Consider the following 13,903-nt stretch of genomic DNA (forward strand, 5'->3'; position numbering starts at 1 on the left):
CGCAACCGAAGCACAACGCCGGCTTGCGCGCCACTCTCCGCCCTCTCGCGACTTTCCCAGTGCATTCTGCGTGCACTGCGACGCTCTCTACGAGTACCTGCGACCGCTTCAACCAAGAACGCGCGCCGCATCGGAATTGCGACAGCCGCATCTCCTCACCCGACCTCGTCGCACCCACCAACCTCACTCGACAACATCAGAGGCTAGCTGGCTTCGCTTCTGACCTTGTCGCGGCAATCGTCTTCACACACAATCGTCGCTGTCGGCCTTGGAAGGGCTGCGATCGAGTGGGAACCTTGCATATTACTTGGCATCGACTGTAGGGGAGGCATTCAGTTGTTCATCTCCCACTAACGGTACGGCCTCACACATTCACATCCGGGATTCGGCAAAACCTTCGAGCCCGTCGCCGACGCCGTTTTCAAGTCGCGTCCACGAGCCTCGTCGTCCTCGCCGATCCACCAACATCACCCAACACCACTCCTCACCAGCCTTCGTTCTAACGCGACACCACCAGATCGCCAATAGTGCAGAATAATCAAACAATAGAGGAACTGCGTCTGCTGTGAACATGGATTCTCTCACCACCCACCCGTCCAACGCAACTCAGGCCAAGGCCTTCACTGCTCCCGGCAGTCTGTCCTTCCCTGGTGGCGCTGGCGACCTGACCCCGCCGTCGTCCGAGAAGGACGTTCAGCAGAGCCAGAACGGTGGCAACGCTGGCAATGGGGTGATGCCCGCTACGCCTGCCGCCACCCCCGGCGCCGCCAACGGCGTCTCGGGTATCGTTCCCACTCTGCAGAACATCGTGTAAGTACCGGTGTGCTGAATCTTGCGTTCAGCCGCTGACAACACACAGTGCCACTGTCAATCTGGACTGTCGCTTGGACCTGAAGACGATCGCGTTGCACGCTCGTAACGCCGAGTACAACCCGAAGGTACTGGCGTCTTGTCAGCTTCTTGGTTCTTGATGAACGGTCTTACTGAACTTTGGCTCTAGCGTTTCGCGGCCGTCATCATGCGTATTCGTGAACCCAAGACGACGGCTCTCATCTTCGCCTCGGGAAAGATGGTCGTGACCGGTGCCAAGTCGGAGGATGATTCCAAGCTTGCATCGCGCAAGTACGCTCGTATCATCCAGAAGCTCGGCTTCAACGCGAAGTTCACCGACTTCAAGATCCAGAACATCGTCGGTTCTTGCGACATCAAGTTCCCGATTCGCCTCGAGGGTCTGGCCAGCCGCCATCACAACTTCAGCTCCTACGAGCCTGAACTGTTCCCGGGTCTCATCTACCGCATGATGAAGCCCAAGATCGTCCTCTTGATCTTCGTCTCCGGCAAGATCGTCCTCACTGGCGCAAAGGTCCGCGAGGAGATCTACCAGGCTTTCGAGCTGATCTACCCGGTGTTGTCTGGTATGCGACGACACATTTCTCACCTAATGAATATCTTACTGACCTTGCATAGACTTCCGCAAGAGCTAAATCATTGCGTTGAAGTTTAACTTCGACTCACCTCTAGATCACTCGCGCGTGGCACTGTTACAACAGCCGACGACATCATTCTCGATTGTCCTTTGTATTAATAACCACACTCGCAGCTGATCGATAGCCGGGTTTTGGCATCGACTCTGAACGCCTACTCCTAGCTTCTCGGAGCCACGGAGAGGATACATTACGTGCTTCGTGCTTGCGTCAACTGCTTTTTGCGGCATTGCATGGTGTTTTTGGTGGGCTTTATTCGAGCCTCAAGCTTTCGCTGAGGCTTTGGGTTTCAAAAACTTATTACCCCTTTTCACTTTCTCAACACGTTTAGAGGAAGCAACCCTCAAAGATGCGGCGGGTACTACCCGAGGGTTCGCTGGGCTAATTTGATACACTGCTTTTTCGTTGGGGAGGAAATTGCGACGAGATTCTGGGACACGATTCAGCGGGAAGAGCGGGTTTGACGACGGATGACCAGTTTTCTTTTGGGAGAGCCTGTTTCGACTGCCGATGCGATGTTATGGCTCTTCACCCTGGTCTTCAACCAGGGCAATACCCATACAAACAAAAGAAAAAAATAACAGCGTCGTGGACAGATACGTACGTAGTTGATATCAATTCAAGTTCCACGAGCAAACCACCAGCACAGCGTGTGACAAAAAACCAAGGTACCCTTTGAGCTCACCACGGACGCTACACACTTCCTATATAGGTAGTCGAATACAAGATCCAAACGTAAAGCAAGTTTTGAATGTTTACGTCTGGATCTTATACAACTGCCTATGTAAATATGAGGATGCAGTATTGTTTAGGGTAGACGCAGGCAGGCAATTTCTTTCGCCGCCCGCTGTGCCTACAGATTCGAGGATGTGATTACAAAGAACACGCTTTTGAATCTACGCACTATCTCAACTTTTTGTACATCAAAACACCATACCAGGTACCCAGTAATATATCCTCCAGGGCGGAGATGCCCGTTACTTGGTCGCTCCGCTCCGCTCCGCTCGCTAAATGCATGCATCAAAGCGCCCGCTCGTATACGTAGTTTACCCCTTCATCGAATACCCCGCATATTGGTGGGGAGTCGAAGCGTTGTTCCGGACGCGGACGTCGTACTTCCAACCGCAACATCAACGTCCACACTAACGCTTCAACTACCTACCAATGCAATCGTCGCTCCTTAAAAGAGGATCTGGCACTCACAACTACGTTTCCCTCTGGGTGTTCTTCTCCTACAGCTTCGCCCCGCTCTTCGCGTACTCGTCGTCCAGCACCATACCCTTGGGACCGCCCCGGCTGCCGTCGCCGGCCCAGCCGTCCTCGGGCAGCACGCGCTGCTTGGGCCAGGCCCAGCGCTCGCGGAAAGCCTGGGGGCAGGCGCCGCCGATGCAGTCGACGATCTTGTCGCCGATGACGGGCAGGAACTTGAAGCCGTGGCCGGAGCCGCCGGTGGCGACGAAGAGCGAGCGGTCGGCGTAGTCCGGGTGGTAGGAGATGAGGAAGTCGCCCGAGGGCGTGTCGGCGTAGTAGCACAGGCGCGCGGCGGAGAAGGGGCGCGCGGCGATGGGCAGCGGGGAGAAGGACTTGTCGTGGGGCGCGGCGCCCGGGGGGTAGAGGTCGTGCGCGAGTTGCTGGAGGGCAAGGGTGGCTTCGCGCGGGAGGTGGGCGGGGAGAGGCGGGGTGGTGAGGTGCGTGCGCGGGAGGGAAACGGTGATGTTTTCGGCGGCGGAGAGGGGCTCTTCGGGGTGGGGGATGGTGATGGGGTTGGTGTAGCCGTGGCCGTGGCGGGCGAGCTTGAGGAGGTTCTTCGAGGGCGGGATGCAGAACATGCCTGTGCTGAGGTTGAGCACCGTGGGCGAGCTGCCGAGCGCGGCTTGCTCGGATGGCGCCAGCGGCACGTAGGCCAGCGTCTGGCCGGTCGCCTTGACCAGCCCGCGCAGGTCCAGCAGCGCCGACGACCACGCGCCCGCGGCGACGATGGTGAGGTCAGCCGAGAGCGCGCGGCCGTCGGCCAGGTGTGCGCCGCGGACGCGCTTTTGCGGGCCGTTGAAGTCAATGTCGAGCCGCGCCACGGTGCCTCTGACGAAGCGCACCCGCTGCGTCGCCTGCACCTTCGAGTACAGAAACCGCATGCACGCCTCCGCGTCCGCCCAGCCTGATGTCCAGTTGACGTAGCCTTGCACGCCGTTGATGCCGCCAGTCCCCGCACATCGCCGCACATCCTCTGCGCTCCGCAGCTCCTCGATCTTCGCCCGCCCGTGGCCCCTCGACTCGGGGAGTGTGCACCGCTCGCTCGTCGCCGTCGGCTCCAGCGCGACGACGTTCGTGTGCGACTCGTCGACGTAGGCACATCCGTTAGGCCCTGCCGTCAGCGCCAGCCCGGCCTCGGTGTACCGGCCATCCGCGCCCCATTCGGTCGTGCGCCACAGGTCTTGCGCGACGTAGGCGAGGGCGGAGTAAGGGGCGTCGGCGTAGTCGGGACGGATAATGCGCGAGGTGTCGATCTGTTTGTGTGGAAGCCGGGTCTCTGTCTTAGCTTATTGCATGTGTGGGCGCGCTGGGGGAGGAGGCGCAAGCGGTTTTGTTGGTGGTATGTACGCTGGAGGAGTCGCCTGCGGGGAAGCTTAATCGGTCGACGAGTGTGATCTTGGTGTTTTTGTACGCCGGGTTTCTTGCTAGAGAGTAGGCAGTCGACAGGCCGAAGACGCCTGAGCCGACAATGAGGATAGAAGAAGGCACCGCGTCCGCCATGGTGGTTGCGACAGGACAGCAAGGAATAGACGAAAATAACGGAAAGCTCAATTGATCGAAGAAGTAACAACAAAATGTATACCGACTGCGCCGTCCAGAACGGAAAAGAAAAGCGGATGGCGTGAGATCTTAGAGACAGCCGATCAACCGCAACAATAGGGCCCACCTAAAGGTTTTTGAATCACATCTGCTACCAGCACGCTAGTGCCGGCGGAGAGTGGGAAAAAAAAAAGTCATGCGGAGTCTCCAGGCCGCCCTCGGCGGCAATTCGCGGTACCCAACCTCCGAAGCCGGCCTGGGCATCTGCGAGTTCTCGAAGCTCCAACCATAGTTAATGTATTACTGTAGCATGATAGGGGGAGTAGAAGAGCATGTCGGGACGCAATTGATGTGGTTTTAATTCTATATGTCTATATCAACTCTCTAGCTGCCTATTACTACCTACGTTGCTTGTCCAACGAGCTAAGCGCTGGGGCAAGCGAACCGACCTTGAGCCGACAGCTCTCAAACCTTTGCTTGACAGCTCACTCAGGCCGAATCACCGACTCACATCAAGGCCAGTCGTACCGTCCATCATGGGCAGCAAATCCGCAGGCCCGCCGCCGCCCAAGAAGGGGCCCGCGAAAGCATCGAAACCCTCCAACGCGAAACCCTCTAATGCGAAGACCTCCAATGCGAAAACCTCCAATGCGAAGGCCTCCGATGCAAAACCCTCCAATGCGAAGCCCTCCAATGCGAAGCCCTCCAATGTGAAGCCCTCCAATGCGAAGCCCAAAACGCTTGCCTACGCGCCGCGCACCCGGGCACCGCGCATCGAAGCCATACAGGCCGCCATCAATGCGAAGAAGCCGCCGCCGCCGCTCCCACGCAGTCGACGCGTACCGCTCATCGGCGCCGGCGTCGTCGGTGCAGGCATCGCCTTCTACTTTGCGTCCGTAGGCTACTCGATGCTGCACCCATACCAGCCGGAACACCCGGTTCCCGCGGACGTGTCGGACCGGTTCGACCGCACGGCGGCGACGTACGACGAGGACATCGGCGCGACGGAGAAGACGCTCGGCCTGGATAGGCTGCGGAGGAAGCTCGTGTCCGCGGCGAGCGGCGACGTGCTCGAGGTCAGTGCAGGGACTGGCAGAAACACGAGGTTCTACGATTGGGGGAAAGTGAGGAGCTTGGTGCTGCTGGATCAGAGCAAGCCGATGCTCGAGGTGGCGAGGGAGAAGTGGGAAGAGCTGAAGAGGGAGAATGAAATGAGGAACAAGAACATGGTCGGCTTGAAGGAGAAGATTGGGCCTGTGGACTTCAGGGCGCAGAGTGCATTCGAGCCCATTGACGGCCCAAGGCTGGAGAAGACCTCGGGTCAGGTTGAGGAGGTGGGCAAGTTCGACACCATCGTACAGACCATGGGGCTGTGCTCTACGTCGGAGCCGGAGAAGCTGCTGCAGCGTATGGACGAAGTGCTGAAGAGGGATGGGAGAATATTGCTGTTGGAGCACGGGAAAGCGTCTCACGATTGGTTGAACACCTTTTTGGACAAAGCAGCCCCAGGGCACGCAGACAAACACGGCTGCTGGTGGAATAAAGATATCGGAGCTATCGTGGAACGCAGTGGGCTGGAGGTTGTCCAGATCGACAGACCTTGGTATCACTTTGGCACGACATGGTGGGTCGAACTGCGGAAAGACCAAAAGGCGCTGGCGGAAGCGGCACTGCGGAAGTCATCAGAAAGCAAGGCAAAGCAGCAGGGCGGAACAGAGGCCGAGGCAGGAAAAGGCGGCTGGTTCGGGGGCTGGTTTGGAGGGTGGGGATCGTCATAACGACACTGCCCGACCTCACAATGGGTTGCAGAAAACATGAGCCCATCTACATGGGCAGTCAAAGCAAGTGTCTGGACGCAGACGTAGGCTTCAAGACTGTACATATGCATCTAGACCCAGGATTCATCTGCCCATGTAAATAGAGAGCAATATCTCAGTGGGCTCGCTCAACTCTTTGCACCCCGCTGTGACCTGAATCGCAACATGGACGCGATTGATAAGGGGCAATTGTACGTCATTTCAGCCCAATGACATCAGATGGATCAAGATCAACATGTCCGGAAGGCTGCTTCCAAGGTCTATCAAATGTCACTACACACGTCGCTTCGACAAATTGTCGCTTCAAACCCTGGAACGGGTAGAACACCTTGAATGGTGAAGGTTTTAGACAACCTTCATGTCTATAATTATCGCGGAAAACTTTAACCTCGACCAGACGGGAAGTGTGAGCTTCCTGCGTCGATGTTCCAGGAGCCATTTCCGCAACCTTTCACAAGCTCATATCCTATCTGGGACATAGTACGTTGGCAGATAACGCGACTGAGGGTGACTCGCGACCATTGTGAAAGACGGGGTAGTCTCGTGTTTGAAGGCCGTGGCGGATGCGGGACAAACCGATTTCCCAGCTGGTGATCGATCGCAAAGTGTATTGTCAGCGAGTCAAGGTAACAAGACCAGAAGCGAGAGGAATGCCCCCCAGAACGCTCACGCACATCGACTGGAGTAGTCCAACACCAGTTGAACGCATGCAAGCAGCATCCCTGAACGTCCCGCAGCCAATTCAGTCGTGAGCGGCTGGCCCCTCGAACCTTTTTCGCAGCAGCTGCAGCGATTGACGAATGGGCGCCATGGTGAAAAGCGTGGCGTCACCAACCTGGTCGAGCCACGAGCCATGAGCCGCGTGCGGAAGTTCGGATCCTACCACTCACGTTGCGCGGCGGGCCAGCGGGGATCTCAGGAGATGTTGTTTGCAACCAAGCATGTGGAGGGGCGGGAGGAAGGGATGGGCATGAGATCCACGGCTAGTCGAACCATAGTTGAGCTGAAGCGACGGACGATGAGCTACGCGGCCCAAAAAGCAACTCCAGAAGAGCACAGCAATCGCAGGAAGTTCGGCGTGGCGTAGCAGTTGCGTCGTCGGCGACCCCTCCACCCCTCTGTCCCCCGCAACTTCCGTCATCTTGCAAAATCGTCCGAGGATCGTCATTCGGGCCTATTCGCCTGGACAGTCTGATAGGAGCACGACGGAAGCGGCTCGCAGAGGCGAGCCGCGAGTGGAGGTGGTGAGGAATATTCTCCGCAGCTGCCAGCGCACACGGCAGGCCAGAGTTGCGGTGTTGACGCTGTTGCTATGGTTTCGGGCAGAGGACGGGGACCAGAGAGCGGTCTGCAATGCATGCATGCATAACGAGATCGACGACAGGCAGCATGAGACAACCAAGAGGCAGAAAAAAGCAGTTAGCCCAGCCGGGGAAATCTGCGCCCACAGCCAAGCGGCGGGATTGCCTCCTGCAGGAGTAGTAGTACTCCGTGCTACGCAAGGCGCGCTGCCACACTGCAGTAGCCGCGGACAAGCGAGGGATCGCACTGCGCCGGCCCGAATCAGGAGCAGCAAATCCAAGGCCCGTCATTGGCGCATTCAAGAAACGGTCTCGACGGCCTGTCGGGGAGGCCTGTTCGCCGCCGCCCGTCCTCAAACGGCGTGTTTTGCGTGCGTTTGCCGCCGCTCAGCCGCTGGCGCTCCCAGCCGCGCCCTGACGTCGTTGACGGCTGGCGAGGCGTGGATGACGGCCGGAACGCGCGGGGCTGGTTGCTCGTAGCGACGAAGGTGGACGGGTCGCATGTTGATGGAAGCTCCATGCCCCCTCGCTGCGGAGTGCTGAAACGTGCCTCCACAGCGCTCTGCAGCGCGGTTCTGAATACATAATTCTCACCGGTAGTGCGCCGAGACCTCGTCATGTCCGCAAGTTATGGCCGCCAGCCCAGGTTGGCGTGGGTCTGGCCGTGGCTGGCGGTCGCATGCGCGTTGCCGGCCGTCACGGTTAAGACAGGCCAAGACAGGCCACAGGCGTCGCGCTCGGGCCCACAGGGCTCGGCCAACTGGACCTCTCGCCATACCCGAATGTGAAGGGCGATCCTTGAATAGAGCCGGCACTAGGCAAGAGAGCAAAAAACGGTGCGCAATTTCGCGTACGTTCAGCTGCTCGATCGGCCGAGCCCCGAGAGCACCGCATGAGGTGTTGCAAGGGCAGTGTGGCAGGGCGATTCGGGCAGGTGCAGGCTGGGTGGTTCGGGCAGGCGCAGGCACGGCGGCGAGCAATTGCGGTGGGAGTGGAGTAGTCCAGCACTCACAGGGTCTGAACTTCAGGCGGCGTCGTCAAGTCTTTTTCGGCGTTTTTAGGGTTCGTTGTTTTTTTCGTTTTTTTCCTTGCCCCTTCTCGCACTAGGGCGCTAGTACCAGCATCGCGGCCTGCCTGTCCACGGCACACCCATTCCATCTTTCACTGCCCATCGCCGGCCCATACCACCAGCTGCCGCCTCAATCGTCACCGCCGCTGCCTGTACTCTACCGTGTCGTTGTCTCTTGCCTTCACTCTTCCAAGCACTCTGCACCCTGTACCATACGCGCTCTGTAATTTGGCGCCCTTGCCCTGCGTTTCTTGAAGCTCACTGTTGCTGGCAACGGCTGCTCGATCGACGACCTGCCTCACGCCCGCATTGACGCAGGACCAACGTACGACGCAACATCATCTCAAGCATCCTCAGCACCCCCCGCTTAGCCCACGCCCAAATCGTCCAGCACTGCGCTTGGCTTGTACCACGTCGCGTTTGACCGGCCATCGTCTCTTTGCATCACTGCAGCCTATTCCCGCCCAGCGCACATTCCGCCGCAGCCCCCTGGTCGCCACCCAATAGGACGACCCCTACCACCGCCTCCCCAGCGGCCTCCATTTTTCAGGAATAGCCACAACAATTCCTCGCCATTGTTGTCTCGCTCGCGCGACATTTCGCCGCCGCCCTTCGACACCGTAAACCCCGCCTTGCAATCCCAGAAATCCTTCACCATGGGTTACAACACCAGGAGAAAGTCGCTGTCGCTCCCGATGCTCGGAATCCAGCTGCCAAACAGCTCGCGATCCTCGTCGCACCGTTCACCGCCCTCGACGACGCCCGCATCCGAACAACCGCCGCAGAAGAAAATCAAGCGATCGCACACCTCGAGCGCATCGCCCGCACCCGTCAGCCCGCCAACAACCGCGCCGCCCAAATTTCGCGACGAGCGCTCGAAGGGCACAGGCAGGCCCGTGGAGAACACTCCGCCCCCATCGCCAGGTGCTGAGGGTGTCTCCAAAATCGACACCGAGGGAATCAATGATGACATCGTCGTGGCCGTCATAAAACAGCTTGAGGAGACCGGCAACCGCCCGCATCTTCTCAAGGAGCTCGCCGCAGTGCTTGCCCCGCAGCTGCCTATCGTCGAGAGGTACGTTTTCGCGATTGCATTTCACTCCCCCAAATAATATCATTAACTAACGAATGAACCAGCTCCGCAAATCCTTGTGCCATAATTTCGTCGCGCATGGGGGCCTACACTCGTCGTCCCTGGACCGCTCTTTCGCCATGCCCAGTGGGAAGAGAGCTTGTTGGCACCCACCCCAAGCGCATCTACTTCTTTCTCACTACCAGTCCCCACCAGCCCATCCCCGAGCCCAACGAGGCTTCAGCAAGCGCCAACATTGCGTCGCGCATAATATCGCCGTCCCTCTCTTCGGCTGCGGATGACTCGGAAGAGGAGGAGCGCGACAGGCGGAGCCGCTGCGCAATGTCTCCCTCGCCTGAAGTCGATCTTTCCTCCCCAGAGCTTGACAGCGAGAGCGACACAACGACCTTTTCCGGTCGCAGCTCGCTGATGCGCGACGTTCCCCCGACCAACATTGCACACAACAGGCGCGCTGCCAGCCCGCCGCTGGAGAAAGATGAGCGGGAGTTCACTGCCACGGCTTCCTCGCTGCAGCAGCGCAATCGGAGCCAGCAGTCGGAGAAATCGAACATGTCGGATGCTCCTGCTCTGCCGAACAACACCGAAGACGAAAACCTTCGTCTTGCGAATGAGCCCGAGAGCGAGGAGAGCGCGGCACTACGCAACTCGGAAGCTGCGGCACTTCTTTTCGGCCAGAGCGTCGAGAGCGACTCCTCGGCCATGGATTTCGGTGTCAGCAGTCCTGTGCTCAAGCCCGTCGATCACCAGCTGAACCACAAGCCGGATGCGATGGAAGACGTTCGCGTCGTCAATGACGATAACTGGGCTTGGTCTGACTGGAAGAACCCGGAGTCCATCGAACTGGATGAGCTGGACGATCTGCTCGGCGATTACTAGCCACTTCACTTTTTCAGGGTTGAGATCTCAAAAGACCTCTAGGCGTATGGGGTCAAAACGGACTTCCTTTATCATTTCAGAGTGTCTCTATCTACGGCCTCTCAGCTCGACTTCTTGTATCTCATACCATCTCTCTTTCTCCTCATGTTCTTTCTTCTCACCATTTTTCTTACTTTCTCTGCTGGACGTGGCGTCCAACCTGGGGTGGCATAGCGCTGATTTGCTGTATCGCATGAGTCCTTGATCATTCTGCTCGAAGAATTGGCTGCAGGGCTTGCTTAGTCAAGCCAGTCATGTCATGAAGGGTGAGGCGCAAAATTGATTTTTTTGGACGGCCTGTGTATCTGTTGTGATGGTGGGATTGAAAGTGTAGAATTAGCTCACATGAGACTAAGGCGAGGACGGATGATCATGTCGGCGCTGGGCAAATAGCCCCCCCTTGTTCTGATACGTGTACGGGTGACGTGAGAGAGAGAGGGGGGTGTTGGGACGCCTTAGTTAGACACAAAAGGAATTTTCATTTGCTACTGCAGAAATCGCCATGTTTGTATATGCTGTGATGGGTGCTTCGGGCGTCAGAGGTACGTACGTGGGCGCACATGCGCAAAGGTCCACTTGCGTTCGCGGCGCCAACAAGTTCGGGAGTGTAGCCTGGAGGATCCGGGGCGAGCCCGACGAATCAACCGCTGTGCTGGGTACGTACGAGCTGAGCGACATGGGGGCCGTTGAAACCAGAGCAATCAGAGTGAGCGATTGAGCTTCCGGGCTGACTGGGGGATGCGCGTTTGGGTGGGCATGGACTCGTGTGGATGATCTTCAGGAGAGCAGCAGGCGGATCATGGAGTCATCAACTGAGTCACTGGCCAAGCACCTGCCTGTGCTGCCGGTTTCCTTCGGATCATCAATCAATCCCACGCCGCCAACCCCACCGCCTTTGATCGTTGTATCGTCTTGCGTTTGCTTATCTTGCCTTCGGGCGCGGCAAGGCGACCAGAAAAAGCTAGGGTCTTCAGACCCTGAGACCCTTGAATGACGCTCGGCTACCGTCCTGGCGCTGTCGCGCTGCCAGTGCGCAGCCGGCGGCGGCACCATAGCGGGTCGCAAAAGCATCCCTCCATCCCAAAACATCTCAGCAGCGTGGGTAGTTGCATCGCGTGGCTGGATGCAATTGTATGGTTTCGGACCTCGAACCTGGCGCCCACGGCGCCGGACATTTGCTTCCTCCGCCCACGAGGGAGGTAGGTGGTCATAATCTTATGCAACCCACTATGCCAGCGCCAGCAGACTATGACGCGAACCGCCCGACGACTAGGCTGATGCCCGGGAGCCACAGGCCCGCCAATCGCTAGACAGGATGCTGCCTAGTTAGGGCACTACCACCCCACGGATGAGCCGCATAGCAGCCTTACCTACAAGCCCAACCTAATGATGCAGGCGCTAGCATCTAGAGGCAAAGTTGCGGTCGGGGGCAGGCAAGCAGCCTCGTGTGGCCCCGGCTACGACGAGGTGCGGGCAAACACGTATTGGAATCACAGGGCAGGGAGTGAAGGCAACGCTGGCAGTCCAGAGGGCCTGCGGCGCAGCAAACGTCGTGTCGCCCAACTCGCGAGGGAAGGGGAGTTTGGCATGCGAATTGTAGGGCGAGCTAAACTCCAAACTGCAGCGCTGATTGATACCCGGTGAGGGATCCCAAAGGAATGGAACGAGGCGCCTTGCCGCGTGAGGGTTCCTTGCGTGCCGTTGGAGGGGTTTCTTGTTCGACGGCTGCTGTTGGCTCTCTTCTCTGTCGCTGCAGCTGGCGCGCAGGGCTGCTCACCCACCATGAGGGCCATGTGACTGGGTAGGTGTCCTTGCCAATCCTGTTTTCGCCCGCGCGCGAGACCCTCGTCCTCGAAACTGCCACAGGGAAGCGCGTTGCCTGCTCCTTCCCCATCCCGCGCCCATCATCTCGGCTGTTGTCAGCCCTGCTGCTTTCCTTGCTTTGCTGCCTGATCATCGCAGACTCACCACCACCATTAGCCCGTCTGGGTCCCTATCTCTGCAACCAGTCGGGGGGCTCTCCCACGCGCGGCCTCCTTCGCCAAACCATCCGGCTAATGCTGGGTCGCGTCCTCTCGTCGCCGCCGATGTCCGGGATACGTTGCAGCGCCTCGGTCGTTGGGTAGCAAGCCAAGCACGCGACCAGCAGCAGAAACAGCATCAACCGCAGCAGCGACGCACAGGGGTTTGCTGTTACGCCAACTCGTCCACGGCCTGCGAGTCCGGTCTAGCCAGCCCTACGGAGCCTTTGCCAACAGGGAAACACCTGACGTCTCCGGTCAGGCCAGCGCCAGTGAACCAAGGAAAGGAAACCGGGCAACAAACGCCAGTCATCGCCGTTCAACCACACCGGCCTAACCAACCAAATCTGTCGCCGCGCTCCCGAACGGAGCCGTCCCGAACCAAAGAGGAAACCAAACGGTCAAGCAGAGAAAACAAAAATAAAAACTGAGACGCACTGCAGCCTAATCTTGGTTACCCTGCGCATAGTCACGAACCAACCCACGGATCCGGAAACGAGAGGAAGATAAAAATAAAAAAAGGAAAAAAAAAGGACGAATCAAGCGAAATCATGCCCGACCGCGAATCGCGCGAGTACTACCGCGATTACTCGCGCCCTCCACCCGGTCGAGACTCGCACCACCGCTACTATGACGACGAATACGTCGGCATGGATCATCAACCTCACCACCCGCGCGGCAGCAACGAAAATGTCTCTGCTAGGAGGAGCAACACGTCTGCCAGACCACGGGCACAGTCAATGTATGACACCCCGCACCGGGGTCCCCCCAATGATTACGACATCGAGGTCGTGTACGATGACGAAGAAAGCTTGGTTGAACGAGAGCGTGAGCGGCGCCACAGCCGCAGCCCGCCTCCCTCGAGCGCACGGAGGAGCTTCGTCAGGGAGGAAATCTTGAATGTGCCGCCGCCCCCGATGTCGCACCCACCCGCACCCGCACCATCGCCGCCCGGGCGGGCGGCGTCCGTGAGGGATGTGAGAGACCGGGGGTGGGAGAGAGAGAGAGAGAGGGAAGAATTTATCGACGTTATTGAGGAGCGCCACCACCACCAACGTTCCTCGCCTCTTTCCGATCGCGCGAGGCAAAACCAGAGCATGGCGGTCAATCCGCCCGCCAGTGTACATCCGAGCCACGCCGGCGCGCTTGTGTCGAGGAAGAATTCTCCCGCGAGTGGCGGTCGTGCCTCGGTATATGACTACGGTGATAGGCCGGGGTCAGCGTCGGCAAAAGACGAGTATGCATATACGCGGGATGATGGTGTCGTGGTGGTGAGGAGCCAGCCGCAGGAGATTGAGATTGTGGAACAGATCGTGCCGGTGCCGGTGAGGACTAAGAGCAGAGCGAGGAGTAAAAGCAGGGTCAGGCGAAAGGCCAGTCTGGATATGAGAGGTGCCGATAGCCCGCCGCCGT

At 58.5% G+C, this 13,903-nt stretch overlaps 4 protein-coding genes across 4 annotated transcripts; 3 read left to right on the plus strand and 1 right to left on the minus strand.

The window, feature by feature from the left end:
- Window positions 1–571: 571 nt before the first annotated feature.
- tbp1 (TATA-binding protein (TBP)) lies at window positions 572–1,484 on the plus strand (the record flags this gene model as incomplete). Its single annotated transcript, XM_066772516.1, has 4 exons — window positions 572–810; window positions 860–938; window positions 1,001–1,415; window positions 1,468–1,484. 4 exons carry the CDS (start codon window positions 572–574, stop codon window positions 1,482–1,484), a joined length of 750 nt encoding a protein of 249 aa, XP_066637795.1.
- A 1,232-nt stretch (window positions 1,485–2,716) lies between these two features.
- Window positions 2,717–4,235, minus strand: SLS55_001014 (uncharacterized protein; the record flags this gene model as incomplete). Its single annotated transcript, XM_066772517.1, has 2 exons — window positions 2,717–3,988; window positions 4,083–4,235. The coding sequence occupies 2 exons, from the start codon at window positions 4,233–4,235 to the stop codon at window positions 2,717–2,719; spliced, it is 1,425 nt and encodes a 474-aa protein (XP_066637796.1).
- Window positions 4,236–4,810: 575 nt separating this feature from the next.
- SLS55_001015 (uncharacterized protein) lies at window positions 4,811–6,052 on the plus strand (the record flags this gene model as incomplete). The annotated part of the gene is made up of 1 exon (XM_066772518.1): window positions 4,811–6,052. The coding sequence occupies one exon, from the start codon at window positions 4,811–4,813 to the stop codon at window positions 6,050–6,052; it is 1,242 nt and encodes a 413-aa protein (XP_066637797.1).
- A 3,065-nt stretch (window positions 6,053–9,117) lies between these two features.
- SLS55_001016 (uncharacterized protein) lies at window positions 9,118–10,430 on the plus strand (the record flags this gene model as incomplete). The annotated part of the gene is made up of 2 exons (XM_066772519.1): window positions 9,118–9,536; window positions 9,599–10,430. The coding sequence occupies 2 exons, from the start codon at window positions 9,118–9,120 to the stop codon at window positions 10,428–10,430; spliced, it is 1,251 nt and encodes a 416-aa protein (XP_066637798.1).
- Window positions 10,431–13,903: the final 3,473 nt, after the last annotated feature.

The sequence above is a fragment of the Diplodia seriata genome (assembly GCF_021436955.1).
Source record: "Diplodia seriata strain FDS-637 chromosome Unknown scaffold_1, whole genome shotgun sequence".
NCBI classification, from domain to species: Eukaryota; Fungi; Ascomycota; class Dothideomycetes; order Botryosphaeriales; family Botryosphaeriaceae; genus Diplodia; species Diplodia seriata.